At 36.7% G+C, this 19,218-nt stretch overlaps 1 protein-coding gene across 1 annotated transcript in view; it reads left to right on the forward strand.

Moving 5' to 3' along the window:
* The window catches only part of HIF1A (hypoxia inducible factor 1 subunit alpha), a 33,750-nt gene extending 15,435 nt beyond the window's left edge, over positions 1-18,315 (forward strand). Inside the window, exons 4-15 of the mRNA XM_030481365.2 lie at positions 87-171; positions 2,882-2,994; positions 4,063-4,265; positions 5,647-5,753; positions 5,938-6,085; positions 6,967-7,187; positions 7,365-7,645; positions 8,172-8,294; positions 8,518-8,912; positions 9,764-9,872; positions 12,640-12,766; positions 12,933-18,315. Coding sequence (XP_030337225.1) covers positions 87-171; positions 2,882-2,994; positions 4,063-4,265; positions 5,647-5,753; positions 5,938-6,085; positions 6,967-7,187; positions 7,365-7,645; positions 8,172-8,294; positions 8,518-8,912; positions 9,764-9,872; positions 12,640-12,766; positions 12,933-13,084 — 2,064 coding nt within the window. The 3' untranslated portion in view covers positions 13,085-18,315. The remainder of the gene's footprint in view (positions 1-86; positions 172-2,881; positions 2,995-4,062; positions 4,266-5,646; positions 5,754-5,937; positions 6,086-6,966; positions 7,188-7,364; positions 7,646-8,171; positions 8,295-8,517; positions 8,913-9,763; positions 9,873-12,639; positions 12,767-12,932) is intronic.
* The last annotated feature ends 903 nt before the right edge of the window (positions 18,316-19,218 follow it).

Consider the following 19,218-nt stretch of genomic DNA (forward strand, 5'->3'; position numbering starts at 1 on the left):
TAACATTTCCTAACACTGTTTCAAATCTATAAAAGTTGTTATGTTTTTGTATATCTAGACAGCTGTATACATCTTATTTTTTGCAGTTTGAGTTGACGGGGCACAGTGTGTTTGATTTCACTCATCCATGTGACCATGAAGAGCTGAGAGAAATGCTTACACACAGAAATGGTGAGAAGACAGATAAAATCAATTTGATTTTATTTATGGATAGTTCCTGTTGGCATTCCTAGAGTTGGATATCTGCCAGAAAAAGCTGTTGAGAGAACTAACTAATATTTTTTAGTGCTTAAATCTCAAAATAAACCTTGTTCAGAGATACTAACAACAGAAATAAATGTTTTGGCAGTATCCTAATTATAAAGGAGATGAGACTTCATTACTACTTTAATCTAAAACAAAATTAATGACTGAAATGGAATTATTGAGGGTTGAAAGAATTAGCATGCCTACAGGAATAAAATTAGAGGTAACTTGAATAAGAATGATCTTAAGCGACTGCTGTAGAAGGATATGGAGAAGTCAAATTGGTGCATTTGTCCTGGTCTGGGCTTGCCTTTACAGAACAATTTGAAAGCAGATGCTTTCTTCCAGGAATCTGTGGTGGTATACTTAAAACAAAACAAACAAAAAAAGATACTATATTTAGGACACTGCAAAACTAATTGTGCAATACTTGGATAGTCCCAGAAAGGGCTTTGGGACTGATGCTTCTCTGCACCTTTTAATTGGTGCATGAAATTGGTATCTTTTCACAGATTTCTGACTCCTCTCTGTCTGAGAGAGTAGAACACTGTGTTCACATATTCTCTATGCTTTTGAATTTAACCAATGCCCATGAATTACTGCTTTTATGTTTTCTAAAGGTTTGTTAATGACTATAAAGACTTGGCAGCCTGCATGCCTCCAAACAAATCTGCTTTACTCAGTTGTTAGATGTCCAAAATCTAACCTCTTTAATTTCTGTTTCATCAAACAAGGGTTATATGGACTCTGAATCTAGATTGTAATAAATTACCAAGCCTGACCTCTGCTTTCATCTTATGTTGCCATTCCGTTTAAGTCAATGGAAGAGACCTGATAAGATACCATAGCATTAAGGGCCCCAACTTTGATTTTGTATTCTCTAAACTGCCCTTAGTATTGAAGTATGCTTCTAAGGCTTGACGAGACTTCCCCCCATCCTTCTGGAATACAGTAATGCATCTGGGAGGGGATGGGGAAACAACTTCACTAAAGCAGTGTGAAAAAAATGGTCATGTTGCAAAAGCTTATTCTTAAAAATGTCATACTACTGACTTTCCTGCAAACCAACTGTAGTGTGTCTAAATTGGCCAGACTGGAATAAGATGTCTGGAAAGCATTATTACAAAATGTGTCTTGCAAATGAAGTTGGCAGACAAAAGTCTAAATTACAGTAGTAATAGTACATTTTTATATTTATTAGAATTCCCAGGTTGCATTCTACTGCAGCTCTTACATCATTGGAATTATTCTGGTTTTGATTTGAGCATTAAATACTCCCCTTTGGGATTGTACAGGTGCAAATGACTATAAATGTGACTGGCAGAAACGAAACTGCATTCTGATTTCATGAAGTTGCTTTTTAAACTTTCAAAGACAGCAGTCTTAAAAATAATGTGCAATGCTGATTCAGGCTTGAGAAAGTTGCTCCATCTTTTACAGCTGCTTCTTAAAGTAGAGCCTTAAACATGAGGACTGGTAACAATAATGTGTGGTCTTCAAATATGAATTCCTAGATTGGTTTAACTCCTGTTTTATAAAAAATGTACTGAATTAAAGAAGTTTCTGGTTGCTTCTCTGAACTCTGCTTTATTCCTCCTCTCCTTTAGGGAGGGTATTTTGATGTGGCATGAAGCAGTTTTGTTCCCCATTAGCCTCTGCTAGAAGCTGTCGATAGTGTAGCATAGGGGCTTTAATGTTTTTCTAATGAATTTTGTGAAACTAGTAGCTGGAGTACAAGCCACCATGAAGACTTTCATAGCCACTATTGTCTGTGGAGGATGAGAGCAAATTACTGTGTAGGCTTGCATGTTCTGAACTTCCACTCTCTGCCATGATTTGGTCCTCACCCCTTAGCATGCCTCAGCAAACTTGTTCCTCCACTGCTCCTTGTCCTAGGTGCTTTATTTCCTTCTTCCATGCACAGTGAGCTGCCCTCCTCTTAGGATCAGTTTGCATTTTGTTTGCCCAGATTAGCCTAGCTAGTAATAGACTCTGAAAGGTTCTCCCCCCGTAAAGACAAAAACTTAACTTAAAGCCTGCTGGTACAAAGACAGAAAGACTAAAAAATTAGCGTGACTAATACTAATTTGTGTTAGGATTTCTTGACTATTTTCTCTTCCAAGAATGCTAATAATGTGTTTAAAAACTTGGTACTGTTTACTCAAAGAGTGTAAATCACTGTGGAAACATTTGAATGCATGTAAACAGCAGAGTTGTAGATTCCAAATTGAAAAACTTAAAATACTGCAGTCCTGAAGAGCTACAGACCCAAAACATATTTGATTTGAACCTCCTTGCAGTGAGTTACTGATGCATTTCAGTGGAAACCAACTCAACAGTACTTCTCATTCTGCGCGTGCTTTTCTTGTCCTCTCACAATTTTAAAGTATATTAAATTTTCAACTGGTCTCTCATTCTCCTCACTCCTCTTTCCTGGGAATGTGGAGATGGCTAACAGTAAAACTTGTTCTGAAAAGTGTTGTTATCGAAAGTACTTTTAGGTTTACCAATCTTTTTAATTTATTTTTTTGTCTTCTCCTAGTCTTAGAAGTCTAGAACATGGGGGGCATGGGGGATTATGCCTTCCAAAGATGATCCAAGAGCTTAAGAATTGGTTTACCATTTGCTTTTCTAGGTCCTGTGAAAAAGGGCAAAGAGCAAAATACAGAGCGCAGCTTTTTTCTCAGAATGAAGTGTACACTGACTAGCAGGGGAAGGACAGTGAATATAAAGTCTGCTACATGGAAGGTAACTAACGCAAAGGAATATTTACGTAGTTTGGCAGCTTCCTCTTCAGATGTCATAACATTGTATTTCAACATTTTGACTTCATGTAATGAGCTGGAGTTTCACTAACTAATTTAATGATTGTGCTTCAATATGCTGAATTTTAATGCTGAATACATCATGGAGGTAACTGAAACAGTGTTTTAAAATTAGTTTTTCAAAACTTTTAATGAATTCTCCTTTTTAAATTAGAGGTCATTTACTTACTAGAAAGTATAATTACTAAATATGCTTGCATAAAGCCTTCTCTGAGAAAAAAATACTTGATACTACTTATGCTGATACCTGATTTCTTTTGATTTTTACACTGTAAACGTGACAGATGAGGTCTCTTTGAAGGACTTAAGTATAATTCTTTCTGAAGCTGCTGGCTATCTCTTTTGTAACAGTTGGAACAAAAAAAGCCCAGCCTGATAACTTTCTGCAGTGAATGCATTTTATCCCCTGGACAAAAAGTAATCTTTTACTGTATTGAGTGGTATTATGGCTCACAATTCTTTTTTTATAACCTAAATTTTGTTTTTCTGGATTAAACTCTCATCTTTGCTGCTGTCCATGAACAATTTCTACTTAAGAATGGTTAAAAAACCCTCACAAAATGCAAAACTTCTTGTGTCTTGAAGAATGTATTTGATTACTTCTGCAGAAGATTTAAAATGGAGGTTGCTACTGTTACTATGACTTTCAGATTTAAAGAGTAAGATACCCTTTGCTGAGGCAATTGCTTATCAGTGTTGACATTAATGTAACTTTAACAGTATTTCACAGAAATACTGAAATATCTAGCGTGGCTTCAGCCAGTGCCCAAGAGGAAATTGTTGGCAGCCTGTGTACTCATTGCAGTCTGCATAGCGTGAGGAAGAAAACTGCTCTCCTGTAGCCATCCATCTGAAAGCACTGCTGCCCTTCTGTTGTTGCTATCACACTGAGGGGTAGGGAGGGGAAGGACTTTGCTCTGGGTGTGTTAATGGATTGTGTTGTCTGACAGACAAGAACCTAGTCTCTTTTTAAAATAGAACTTTCTCATAGGTACTCCACTGCACTGGACACATACGTGTGTATGACACATGTGGTAATCAAACTCACTGTGGCTACAAAAAGCCTCCCATGACGTGTCTGGTGTTGATCTGTGAACCTATTCCTCATCCATCAAACATCGAGGTCCCCTTGGACAGTAAAACGTTCCTCAGTCGTCACAGTCTTGATATGAAATTTTCATATTGTGATGAAAGGTAATATATATTTTGTACTTTAAAGAATTCATTTGAAGGATTTGCAGGGTTGGTACATGCTGGTTAATGTTGGCCTTATACGTTTACATAGTCTTACTTGTAACTTAATTCATCTGCACAGCGGAGTCACTGGTGGGATACTTTGGCTTTTACTAAGTGATCGGGATGTCTTATTTAAAAGCCATATCCTTAAATATAAGGAGAGTGCAGGTTATTACTTTGGAATAAATCCTTTGCCTGCAGTTAACTACCTTTTCAAACTGATCTTCAGTGTAGTGGCAGTGATTAAACTGAAATCATAAGGTTCTTCTGGACACTGAAAAAACAGGAAGGATTTTAGGTTTGTCAAAGATGGTGGTGCATTTTGGTGACTGAAAAGAGTGTGTATGTAATACTTGTCAGATGCATTTTATTGTTAACACTTCCCCCCCTCCTCAGGAGATCAATGTCTGCTTTCTCCAGTCCAAAAACCCCCCAAAAGTTCAGCTGTACTTTAAATGCAGTACATCTGCTGCTGAAAATGAGATTTTTTTGTGTTCAGGAACAAATCATGGATATAGTCAAATACACAAGACTGCTCTTACTATCCTCTGGAAACTTAGCTTGACAGATTTTAAAAACAGAAGTGAAAGAAATCATTGGCCTGAGGTTTTTGATTTGAGTCTGGGGGTTTTTGTGGTTTTAACTGGGTATTATTTGCTACTGCCTGTTTTTTTAATAACAAAAACGAACTTACAATTAGTTGCTGCTGTTACATGCAAAGAGATGTTAGTGCAGGTTATCTTCTGTCCTCTGCAGCAACTACTTTTCTAGGGTTGATGGTGTCATATGAAAAGTACTTATTTGGTCGCATTCCGCATGTAGAATAGGGTAAAATAAATGCGTTCCCTTGTTTAGCAGGGCCCTCTAGAGGCTGAAGAAAATACTGTTTTCTTTAAAAGCCGGCAGTGATTGAGGGGGAAGAAGAAGAAATCTGATTCCTAATTTCTTAGTTGCAGGTTTACAACAGTTGACGCATGGCTATGTTATTTTAGCAAATACTCATATTTGCTTAAGCTGGATATTCTAGTCCATAAGTAGCTGGTCTACTTTTAAGGAGGAGGGGGGAAGACTAGAAAGCAGGGATTTACTTAATCCTGTCCACAGGACATGATTTATAAATATTCAGTGAGAAGTAAAATCTTGTGCCTGCTGAAATTTCTGTTCAAAGAAGCATTAAAAAAATGGCAATTTATTTAAAAATGAAAACACCCAATAAACCAAAATTGCTGCTAATGTGTATGTGTTGGGATTTTTCTAGATGTGCAAACATCTAAGTTCTCTACTGTTTGTGCTAGTCCATGTCTGCTTTTACTTAGCAATTTTTTCCCTTGTTTTAAAGAATTACAGAGTTGATGGGGTATGAGCCAGAGGAACTCCTGGGTCGCTCAATCTATGAGTACTATCATGCGCTGGATTCTGATCATCTGACCAAAACACACCATGACAGTAAGTAAAAGACACATTTAAAGCCCTCCAGCTACAAGAGATGAGCTACAGCACCAGGGGAAAGCGACAGAAGAACAAGGGCTTTCTTTTAATTGCAGATATGAAACTGCAGTGAATAGTTACCTTAAAACAGTTTTGGGTTTTTTCTGCATGTAATTAAAGCTGGTGTCCTTTCTGCTTTCAGTGTTCACCAAAGGACAGGTGACAACAGGACAGTACAGAATGCTTGCTAAACAAGGTGGCTATGTCTGGGTTGAAACTCAAGCAACTGTTATATACAACACTAAGAATTCTCAGCCACAGTGCATAGTGTGCGTAAACTATGTGTTGAGGTAAGTTGGGTGGGCATTGCTGTTCTTTGTCATCATCTTTACTGAAGATAAAGTCAAATTCTGATGGCATTGCATCTTTTTTTCAACTTGCTGAGATGTGGTCCCTTGTTGAACGTGTTATGGTATGACTATTTCCAACTAATGAAACTTTGCTTAGAATACTGCCAGTCCTAAGATCAGGAATTGCATTTGAAAACAAACCACCTTTTTGATCTTATGGTGTCAGTAGGAAGATCTCTGTAGGCAAATGAATGTAGGGCCAGCTTCTGCTGTGCTTCTGCAATGGAAGCATTAGGTAGTGTTTGTGTGTGTTCTAGACAAATGCCTAATCTTGCAGTCTGGAGCAGTTCATTTCACTAATAACTTTTAGTCATGGACTCAGAGCAGCAGTAGTGGTGTCTTTTCTTAATCCTATTTATCTTGTTTTCTGTAGAATTCCTCTTAAAATTGAAAGCTTCAACTGAAGACAGACTTGTTGACTGTTTTTCTGCAACTGCACAGTAGTTCTAAATTAGTTTTTTAAAACTTTAGTGAATGTACCAATATCAATCTATCAATATATTGCACATTCATTTAAGAGTAACTTTTTTTTCCCCCCTTACTGTCTGAATGCTTTCAGAAAAGCATGTTTATTTTTGTGACTTTTTCTTGATGGCACCACAAGTAGTACTTGCTTTGACTGTTACATTTGAGGAAAGAATGAGTAAGAAAAAAAGAATTCTTAAAGCTCCTGTCCTGGTGATTTTGTGGTGTGTGTAGTGTGTGTGTGTGTGTGTGTGTGTGTATATAAAAAATTTTTTTTCCTTCCCAACTCACAATACTGTTAACCCTGAATTTATTCCTTTTAGCTGTTCTTTAACAGTTTTCTTCCTCTCTGACAGTGGAATTGTTCAGAAGGACTTGATTTTTTCCCTTGGACAAACTGAGTGTATGCTGAAACCAGTGGAGTCTCCTGATATGAAAATGACCAAAATATTCAGCAAAGATGACCTGGAAGATACCAACAGCCTATTTGAAAAACTTAAGCAGGAACCAGATGCTTTAACTGTGCTGGCCCCAGCTGCTGGAGACACAATTATCTCTCTAGATTTCAGCAGTAATGGTGGGTGTGCGTTTAAACTGGAGAGCATGCTAATTAGTAAAGTTAGTATTTTACAGTAAAAATAACCTCCCACTATCACTTGCCTAGTGGTATGTCAGTTGCTGTTTGAATTTAATGAGGTCCGTAGACATGCACAGTATTGTTACTTAGGTTGATGGTTTCTTTTAATTTTTATAGAGTCTGATGAACAACAATGTGATGAAGTTCCTTTGTATAATGATGTAATGCTCCCCTCATCCAGTGAGAAATTGCAGAATATAAATATGGCAATGTCCCCACTACCTGCTTCTGAAACTACAAAGCCACTTCGTAGCAATGCTGATCCTGCACTCAATAGAGAAGTTGTATCAAAGCTGGAGCCAAACACAGAGCCACTCGAACTTTCTTTTACCATGCCTCAGGTGCAAGAGCAACCAACCAGCCCTTCTGATGCAAGTACCAGCCAAAGTTCACCTGAGGTTAGTTATGTAATTTGGATATGCTGTCATTAACATGTAAGTGCTGCTGGGGCTTGTGGAGCAAATCAGGTTAAGGATGCAGCCAAGACCCAAACTGAAAATTATTTCTATGTTGTGACTTAAGCTTATGCCATGATCTGAGGAAAAAGATCGATTTTGAAACTAAGAGTCACCTTTTCAGTAAAGTGAGTCTTGCAGATGCTTGCAGTACTACCTGATAGAAACAAGAAGAGCTTGGGATTAGTCTTCCTAGAAAAAACTGGTTCAGAGACAACTTCCCTAAACAGCAAATTAGATGTGGTGTATTACTGTAGAGGCTACTTCTGGGTTCCAACAAATTGTGTGCTTCTGGAGTGGAGTAAATTTGAATGTATAAATGTAAGTGTTTCCCCTTCCCATTTGAATTTTGTGCAACTATAGTTTGGAATTAGCTTTTACGTTAGAACATTTTTCAGAGAACCTGTAGATACAATGCAAAATGATGTAATGGCAGAAACTTAAAACCGCACTCAAAATGTTTTCACAGCCCAGTAGTCCCAACAACTACTGCTTTGATGTGGATAATGATATGGCTAATGAATTCAAACTGGAATTAGTGGAGAAACTCTTTGCAATAGATACAGAAGCAAAAAATCCATTCTCTACTCAGGTAATGTACATTAACTTAAAATTCTGTATAATCTTAATACTTATCCTCAATGTGCTTCTCTTAGAATGGCTTCAGGAACCTCCTCCTTTTCTATGTAATATTTTAGTTAAATGGCAAAAAAATATTGTAAGGATTTGGTAAAAGGAAGAGCCTTAATGAAGCTATGAAGTCACAGCTGAGATGTCGTTACATATTTATAATTTTTACCTCTTGTCTTTTCCAGGAAACTGATTTAGATTTGGAGATGTTGGCTCCTTATATCCCAATGGATGATGACTTCCAATTGAGATCCTTTGATCAGCTATCTCCACTGGAAAGCAGTTCTTCTGGCTCTCAGAATGCAGCCACCATTACCATATTCCAGCAGACTCAAACACCATCAAGTACTGCTGATGAAATAAAACCAGCGACGGAATGTGTGGATGATGTGAAGACGCTAATTGTTCCTTCATCTCCTGTTCATATAATCAATGAAACGAGTAGTGCCCCGGGGTCACCTTACAGCGGTAACAGGAGTCGAACTGCATCTCCAATCAGGGCAGGAAAAGGAACATCGGATCAGACAGAAAAATCTTGTCCTGGAGCATCCAGTTTGCTAACAGTCACTCTGAATAAAAGGTATTTTAAAAGCAAAGCTTAGTCTTATAGCTGTTGAAGAAATTAGACATACTACACATTTAAATCCCACCGTTACATGTTGTCTTTGGCATTCTATTTCAAAGTAGAAATTGATACATTTGAATTTGGACATTTCAAACAAGTTTGGTTTGGTTTATAGTAAGTTTCCCTAAAGTTAATTTTGCAGTAGCTTTTACATAAACATCTGATTTAATAGGCAGCTACTGTATGCAGACTGCTAGATAATTTTCTTCTGCTCTTGTATCTGATATGCAGCCTTTTTAAGAGAATGCAGTAGGCAATTTACAAGTAGTTATATACACGCTATTTCTGGTGCTTTTCTTGTCTGCTTTGTTATGAGGTAAGAGGTGACTGCAGTCCGTGTGCTGCATTTATTGTTTTTGAAATTAGCCATATTTCATAATGATGGACTGTGGCATATGTAGTAGATATTTATCATGAAAGAAAACTCTACAAAGTCAAACATCAGAATTCTGATATATAGAACACTTTTCTGTACATAGAATATTCAGAATAGACTTTTCCTCACTCACCCTTCCCTCCCTTCTTTCTGTTGAAAGTGAATTGCTGAACTTTTATGCTTTTTTTTTTTCTTTTTTTTCCTGCAAAGACATTATAATTTTTGTTATAACTCATTCTGAGCTTCCCGGCAAGATGAAAAGCTAATATTTGCTATGCTCATACACAATGATTGTTGAAATGAGTCGATTATGAAAGAGAAGTAGTATAGATCATAAATTCAGTTCTGTGATGTTGTATGTGTGTCCACAAAAGAAAAATGGCTTGAGGATAGTAGAAACGTCTTAACAGCCTGAATCAATTTTTCTTAGATCTACTGCAATGGATGAAGAACTAAATCCAAAGATGCTAGCTTTGCATAATGCTCAGAGAAAACGAAAAATGGAACATGATGGTTCACTTTTTCAGGCAGTTGGAATTGTGAGTTTTGTTTTACCATTTTAAAATATTCACTTTTAACCTTGCAATTTCTGAAATGAGGCATCAGTTCAGACTCCCGATTTTAGTTGTTGGTATGCAGTGGAATCTTGGGATCAGAGAAAATTGCTCGGTAGTGAAATTCCCACGTATACGCAGATACTCTGATTTCTTAGTTCTTTTTTACTGTCGGCTACTTCAAAAGCACCCTCTGTACCTAAGCACATTTCTTGATTAGGTAGGAGATACGTTTGTGCATATTTTACTGAAGAACAGATATGTTTACAGAAGAGTAAGACATCACATTTAAATGTGAATTTGTCATGTTTCGCTTTCGAATTCAAACTCAAATTTCGTATTTGTCAATACTGGAGATAGTGTTCTTATGCTTACTTCTATGCTTTCATTTTTTCATTGAGTCTGACGTTCCTTTAGTTGATCACATAACAAGACCATCTGAACCGTAAGGGAATAGAATTAATATAACCTAGCAAATGTATATTATACGACTCCTACTACACGCACACTCTCTGTAGTGTTAGTGTGTGTGATCGTGAGTAGCTCATCATCGTCTGTTCTAGCTATTCAAAAGAAACCTTGGGTATTCTTAGATTTGTGTCACTTAATTGGGGCTATCCAGGTTGTTATTTTCTGCAAGGGTATTTTGTCTCCGTAATCTTTGTCTCTTATTGTAAGTTCTTAGTATTTTTAGATCTTGAGCTTTGCCATTACATACTATTATCTCTCTGCCTTCATTGCAAATTCCCACTTGTCTTAAGTTTTGTATAGTTAATTCTTAGTTCCTCTGCTGCAAGGTAGCCTTTGAGATTCTTTGTTTCTCTAGCAATCAATCTCCTAGAGGTAGTCAGCCATCATGTGCAGGATGATTCTTCTTTTGAACTATGAATTATTCTTGTATTGGCATTCTGGTTTGGGCATGAGACAAATCGCTGTATAGTGTCTTTATCATTGCTCTCCTCTAGAAGAGCTGAGAAGACTTTTGTATGTCCATTTTTATTCTATGAGGGAAGCAGACTTTAAAACAAATAATCATACTATTGATTTCATTTGCTAAATGTTTTGCGTTTTCATGCATGTTGTTCTGTTGCTTCCAGTAGCTCTGTAATATTCACAGCTCTGCAAGATACTGTATTGCCTTCTGTTGCCTCTTTCTCATATGATGGTGCTATAGCTGTCGTGTAGTGTTGCTGATAAAATATCCAGAATAGCCTGGGTTGTAATTAAATACACAGAACACAAGCAGTTCTGCATTAACTGCTGTAATGGTGTACAGGCTTTTATGCTTAATGCTTATAGGTTCAGACTTCATCTTTTACTAAACCTTTTTCTCTTTTCTCTATCTGACAAAAGTGTTGCAAATGTTTTGACTGTTTCTGCGCAGTCAGAAGGTGAATTTTCCATGTAGCTGGGTCTTAGTGATGTTACTTCAAGCAAGTGCTTTTGTTGTTTGGCTTTTCTCCGCAACAAATTTCTGAGAGGATCAACGAGGCTTTGCACAAGCACAGAAGAAAACTGGTGTTAAATCTAGGCTAAATAAGCAGTATTCTGGGATTGTGCAAAAACTTGCCACAACTTCTTAGCTGGAAGGAAGTGGGACTTGTTTTGAAAACAAGTGAAGACCAAAGTAAAATACTGTGTTAGCCTTCTAGAAGACAAAAGAATTGGACACGGGAAGGATACTTATGTTATGAAATAATGATTCAAATCATTACATTGAAGAAGATACAAGCTGTATCTTTCTTAATATGAAGGGCTGTATTGCATTCACAGTAAAAACAAGACCAAAAAATCCAAAACAAACAACAAAAAAACAAACAAAAACTCCAGCAACAATGCAGGTGACTGACCTTACTATGAAATGCAATTTCTAAATCAAAGTTGTTTAGCTTCTATTATACAACTGTCCTTTTGACTTGCATGGATGTTTTATAACCTGAAAACATATGTTCTTTTGCTATTTTAAGTGTTCAGGATAATGGCAGTGTTCTGAAATACCTTTTCCTCTTTTAGCAGCAGTCAGTACTACTAACAAGACAAAACTTTGCAGATTCAACTACTTTTGCTAGCAAATTTGATACTAAGATGGCGTGTTTTCCTTCCATCCCATATGCTTCGGTGGCAGCTTCTTCTTACTTATCCTAATTATATGGAGCCTTTAAAAGCTTTCTAATCTCCATATCTTCTGTACTGCTGTCAAAACAATATGTTAAAGAGCTGTATCTGTGGTAGAATGGCTTAGGACTGCATTCCCTTGACTTGGGTCAGATGGCTTGGTGGCAATAACTGGAGTGCAAGCAGAATTTACATCTTAAATTTAGATAGAATCGACCTACTGAGGTTCCTGAATCTCCTGTCTACATTATTAACTCCAGTGTAGGAAACCATTAGAGACTTCAGTGAAAACCTGATGCTTACTCACACAACAGCAGTGGCAATTAAATGGGTGTGTATGTGTACAGGAACATGCTAATCTTGAGCATGGTAACCGATCATAACCAGGATTTAGTAATTGTTTTCCGTAAGGGACGAGTAAGGTCTTTGAAATCTGATTCAGTTTTCTTTTAAATAATTTTCAAGGCGAGTGTACTTGGAGATATATTTCTCCTCAAGTTCTGAATGAAGTCCACTTTAAATTGTAACAATGCCTACACTAGTAATTAGTGACAGGAACTGTTAGTTTGGAAGAGGGAAATAGAGGGCTACAAAGATACAGTATTCAGTAAAGAAGATTTATTTTATTTCTTTCTAGGGGTCTTTATTCCAGCAGACAGGTGACCGTGGAGGAAATGCATCACTTGCTTGGAAACGTGTAAAGGGATGCAAAACAAATGGTCATAATGGAGTGGAGCAAAAGACAATCATTCTACTATCAACTGGTCAGTCTCTCCTTTTAATACCTAGAGGGGGGCAGAGTGGGTTGTGTGTGTGAAAGAGAACTGAGTGACAAAAGCATACCTAAACTTACGTCCTTTACGAAGAATTGTGGAGAAACGGTTGAGTGGTGAATAAAGTGCGCTTTTTCTCCTTCCCCTCCTTCTTTAGACATAGCAAGTAAACTTCTAGGGCAGTCGATGGATGAAAGTGGGCTACCCCAACTCACGAGTTACGATTGCGAAGTAAACGCTCCCATACAAGGCAACAGAAACCTGCTACAGGGTGAAGAACTGCTCAGAGCTCTGGATCAAGTTAACTGAGCTTTCACAATACTTGTTCCTTTTTTGGACACTGGTGAATCATCACCTAAAGCAGTCTATTTATATTTTCTATATCTGATTTTAGAAGCCTGGCTACAGTACTGCACTAATTCAGTTAGTTCAGTTTTGATCCCCTTTCTACTTATTTTGACAGTCTTTTTAATATGTTCTTTATGTAACAATAACTCAAACTATAGTGCGTTTTTATAATTCTTTGGTACATACACTTTTAAGTCCATTACATTTAAAACACTCTTGCAATAGCAGCTTTGAAATATGCACCTGATCTAAAAAAAAGTATAAATATTTATTTTTTGGCTGGGGAGTTGGTCACCAAAACTTAGTAGTAAAATGTCAACACAGGAAAAACTGGCAATACTTCCACTCTGCTTTTCATAGGTAGTTGGAAGACTTGTGTTCTCTTACTCTTTATGTTCAAATAAGTTTTTTATTTTAATAGTTTTTATAAGAAACAACAATGCTTTGCAGCAGTGCATTGTAGCCACAATCGCACAATATATTTTCTTAAAAAATACCAGCAGTTCCTCATGCAATATATTCTGCATTTATAAAAACTAGTTTTTAAGAATAATCCTCTTTTGTTTGCCTATGAAATCATATTTAAACCTGGATTATGTCATTATTTTAGTCACGTTGTAATATAAATTGTTCTTAAATGCTGTCTTATGCTTTTGACTTAAATGAGTGTGGTTAGTCAAAGGAAAGGCTTTATCTGGAAAGGGCTAGCAGCATTTTATTTGGATTCGTTCTCAATTTAGGAAAGTTTGATGTTATTAAAGTAGTCACTTTGCCAGCTTAAAAAAAAAATAAAATTCCCCTGCCTGTAGTTGTTGAAGTTAATGCTAATATTGTGTATGATCTTAAATCTAAATGTTCAGCTTACCCTGTGTGGTATAGGTGATATTTCAAGCAGATTGTAACACATCTTGCATTGTTAGCAAAGTTTTATCTAGTACATCATTGAGTTGCTCAGTATTTTGATGTTTTGGTTTTATGCACCTTGTTGCTATTAACATCCATATGTTTTCATGTAGATTTCAATAACTTGAATATATTTAGCAGCCTTTTTATTTAGAAATATATAGTTGTCACAAACATCTTAATTTCCTATATGTACTGTACAAAACCTTCATTCACTCATTCTTTTGCTCTTTGTGGTTGGATCTAACACTAACTGTATTGTTTTCTTACATCAATAAACTATATGTGGACCAGGCCCCCTTGGGGAGTGTGTTATCTGAGAGAAATGAGATAATTTATATTTTTGTTAGTGGTTATTGTTCATCCGTGTTCCCTTTTTAACTTAGAGTTGATTGGAAATCACTGCTCCCTTATTTTGATTGTAACATCTCTGTGTTAATTATTTGAGCCTGTTCAGTACTGAAGTCTCCTAGACAGTGTTGTACTACCACTCGCCAAAGATGTTTAACTTTTAAATCTGTTATCACACCAGTTAGCAAACTTCAAAGTGAGGAGACAGACAGCATATTTGTGTTACTGCAGAGTGGAAAGATTCTTCCTTGTGAACAGCTTAATGGCTTGTCTCTGGAAGCTTTATCAAGGTAACACTGGAAAGCAGGAAAAAGTAAAATTCACGGGACTGATCAGGTAAAGATAGATTTTTCTCACAAAACTGCATGATTACAAAATTAAGCTGATGCTTGATGATAAGCTTGTTCTGCATTCTTGTGCTGTTGACTCATAACTTTAACTAGGTGACTTCTCATTTTGCTGCCATAAGACACAATGCTACTGATAGAACCTTGTAATGTGTAAGTATGGTCAAGATAAATGTGCATTCTTCAAACTATTTTAAAAATTATCTCAATGTAAGACATCACATGTGGAGTGTCACAAGAATGATTTTGGTTTTATTTTGAAACTTTGGCTCGTTAGACTCCTGCAATCAATATAATGAATGGTACATAAGTTTTAACCTGTTTTCTAAAAATTACTGTTTCACTAAAATGAGCAGTTTTGAAACTGAAATAACTGTATTAAACTAAGTGGAGACTATTAGCTACCAAATTAAAAAAAAAAGATAAGGCACTAGTAGCAGAAGATGGTTGCATACTTAAAGTTTTGAGTAGAAGTTGCACAGAGGAGAAAGCATGTAGGTGCACTAAGCCAGAGTTGAAGCTTCGTGCAGAGAACATTTGAATATATACACCTGCTGCTGAATACTACAGATCTTTAATGCAACCATTAAGTGTACAAAGCTTATAAAGTTCTCTGCATAAAAGCAGCAGAGCTACTGTGTCCCTGCTGTGTGAGGTCTCAGAGATGATGTTCTATCAGCAGTTAAAAGGTTTTAACAGTGAAGTTGCTAAAGGCTTAGGTAAAGAACCTGCTGGTAAGGGCATCCCCTTCTGCTCAGCTCTATGTGGATTGATGTGATGCTTCTGTGAGATAGGAGAGTCTTGATATGTGTGAAAAGTTCAAGTGGGTTCTGCTTTTCTTACTGCCCCAGCAAGCTTTAAGCTGTGTTGGTGGGTTATCCCTTTCCCTCTCCCAAGAGAAACTTCATACCATCATGCTTGAAGTTGTTCTGCTACTCTCTTGACCTTATTTTGGAGCAGCCTGACTTGTTTGGATCTGTCAGTTCCTCTTCAGTGGATTTTAAGAGGGCAGTAAATTTTCATACAGAAAATCCATGTTAAAGAGAGGAAGAAAACTTAGTGACCCACATGATTTATGGTTATGTGCCTGCTGGAATCATCTCTGGTCTTAATGAGAGCAGCTCTGGATTTAAATGAGCCAACATTTCATCTAAGAATCTTCCCAACTCTCACATTTTTTTCATTATATGTAATAAGACATAACATTTTGTTTTTACTGTCCACGTAAAAGTGACTGAAACAAGCAGTTAATGGAGTGAACTGCAGTAGCAGCAAAAAGTATTGGTTTACTTTTTTTTTTTTTTAAACTCTTGTTTACAAACAAAACAAATCCAACCACCAAACCTCCAAAAGATACTGAAGAAAATAGGGAAAAGTAACAGTGTTTGCTCTGGCCTTGTAAGAGCTTTGCTAAATGCAGATGTAAGTTCACAGAATCTAGAAGGACACCTTCTAGCTGCCTTTTTTTATTTTACTTTTTAATATATTTTTTCTTAGACTCTCAGAATACACAGTCTGATGCTAAACCTACTTTGGAGGTCAATCTTCCTGGTCTAGTGGAGGGTGTCCCTGCCCATGGCAGGGGGTTTGGAACTAGATGATTTTAAGGTCCCTTCCAACCCAAACCATTCTATGATTCTATGATAATACATTACTTTCTAAATGTTTTCTTAGTGATTTTGAATAATTTCTTTGCTGACTTGCTACCTTTTTAAAATGTCAAGGCACTATATTAGAGCATTTGTTCTTTGCCAGTAAGAACTGTAGGTAGGTACAGTGTTTCATTCTGCATATGAAACATCCTCTATTATCATTTCCACATAAAGTGAGGAGAATGTAACAGAGTCAGCTTCCAGAAGATTATTGTGACTACAGCAGTAGTCAAGCCCTGATGGCTCTGTTAAAAGATAAAGGAATTTTAAAACTTAACATTTATATCATTCATTCCCTTACCTGACAGTAGTTACTAACTACAGCTGCAGCTCCCAAGAAGTCACTTAAGTCTGCTGCCCAGTAATTTGATCTCAGGTGTAATATACTGAATAAATCAAGGAGTCCAAAGTACACCTTTCTAACAAACATACCTTCCTCCCATGTAGTGATACAGGCTTGGACCATGCTGATCTTTGAAAACCTTCAGGTGAAACAGAAAGAAATTACTGTTAAGTTTCCTTTCTTGTATGTCTGTGTCCACATGTTAAACTCTCCCTAAGTAATTGTTGAATTAAAGCATCACAGGTTAAGGCCTTTACTTGTAACACTGGTGACAATTTAAAGACTTCAAAGCTTATGTTAGATGAATTGATCATCCCTGCTTCCAATGAAATACAACTCAAAAAAGTCTGATCATTACAGGATAATCTATTGGATATTTAATAGTAATTTTTTCATCATTTTAAAAAGCTGTTTGTTTAAACAGCTAGCCAGTGGGCTGTTTGACCTGTTCCTGTTGGCAAGCTTTCTCCCCACTTCCACTGTGGAGTGAATTGTTCCCCCTGATGAACAGAGCTGTGGAAGCTGGGAAGTGAGTGCCCTGCCACTGTCAACCATCTGCTCCCAGCCCGCTGATTAGCTGCTACTGCACAGAACACAGATCTTGCACAAATGTCACTGCACTTAAACACATTATTCAAACTAATTGCCAGCATGAAAACAAACATTTCACAGGCCAGGAATACTTTGTAGGAAGACCACTTTCATAGTAATTCAGGTAAATTGGGTATCCAGCTTTCATTAAAAATACCATTAGCAATTATAGGGACTTGACTCCCTGGAAAGCTCCATTCTGGAGAACTGTGATTATTTTTTTTTTTTTTTTTTTTTTTTTTTTTCTCCCCCCAAATCCAAATTGCAGAAATTAGTTGTCATTTTCCTACTGCTTCCCTGTTTACCTTGAGCAAGTTACCAAAAATTAAGAGTTTGCTACTGGATTTATACAGTGTGGTAGATTTTGTGAATAATAGCAGTATTCTCTCATGAAGAAGTGGTATATTTTAATGGAATTCTTTTTTGGAGCCAAGTACAACATATTGCAATTGATATTTCTCTTGAAACATTTTGACGTACTTGTGACTGTATTTCTTTTTGATTGTGTAACAGTATAAAATTCAATAAAAGAGAGGGTTTGTTTCTAATTCGTGACATCTGTGATCCTTCTGTTCATCCCTTATCCCTATTCTAAAAGATGATGGCAGATGGCAAAAGCCACTTTAAAAAAAGTGAACTAAAAACCACCGTGCAGCATAACTAAGACTCCTTGCATGTTTGAGGTCTGACTTACTACTGAAGTCAGAAACTTTAATGCTAGGCACACATGTGTTCTGTTGTCTTGCCTTTACAGCTGAATTCTGTTCACACTGAATCTTAGAATCAACTAGGTTGGAAAAGACCTTTAAGATCATCAAGTCCAACCTTTACCCCAGGACTGCTAAGACCACCACTAAAGCATGTCACTAAGGGCCTCATCTACCATCTTTTTGAACACTTCCAGGGATGGTATAGAATCATAGAACATTGGACACAATGGTTATCCCACCTGAATTAAGTAGACTGCATGCATGAACTAAAGAGGCCTCTGAGTAATCACATCAAGAATGCCCATATAACAAAACAGGAACTACTTAGAATCCAAGGTGACATCTCCAGGTGATTTCAGTTGCTCTAGGTACATGCAAATAACTTCACAAGAACTTGTGACTCCTGCTGCCTTGTTAAATCGATACTGCTTCCTATTGTGCACGTTAAAAGTCTTTGGCAACATTTATGCTTGGTTGGGAAGTCTGAAAGCAGAACACAACTGCCAGTGCTGTCACAGTAGAATACAATCCTGTTACTTGGTATTAGTGATAGGCTTGTATGTACAGAAGTTTGAATATACTATTTAATAAAATGTATCCATGATGTATTTTCATGAGAATACATTAAAACATTTATTTTAACGTTTTCAATTTGAAAATGGGTAGAATACACCCATACGAGATATTAAAAAAAAAAAGTTGTCTCGTGCAATGTGCATTTAAAGAACCCCATTACTTATATCTATGCAGGATAAAACAGCTTTTTAACTTGCAACTTATAAGCTAGGAATTAATAGAGGAAACAGGACTTCATCCTTTCATTTAGGAGTTAAATAAGAATACAAAGAAGATACAGTAACCAACACATCCTTAGCTGTTTTTTTTTGTTTGGTTGTTAGGAAGGCAGTCTATTAAGAATTAAAATGTATTAATGAAAAAACTGAAGGAGCACTAGGTGAGAACACAATTTATCAAGAAGAGTAGAATATTAATTACCCTAAAAATTGATACACTATTTCATCACAGAAAGAGACGTTGTTGGGGGGTTTTTGTGTGTTTTGTGTGGTGTTTTGTTTGTTTTTTTTTTTTATTCCTCTGCATTTTCATTCTCTTTCTGCAAGGAAAGACTTAGCACACGTTAACATATGGGCACAACAGCCTCATCCTCACTACATCTTACATCATCTTACACAGTGAG

The sequence above is a fragment of the Strigops habroptila genome, chromosome 4 (genome assembly GCF_004027225.2).
Source record: "Strigops habroptila isolate Jane chromosome 4, bStrHab1.2.pri, whole genome shotgun sequence".
NCBI lineage: Eukaryota > Metazoa > Chordata > Aves > Psittaciformes > Psittacidae > Strigops > Strigops habroptila.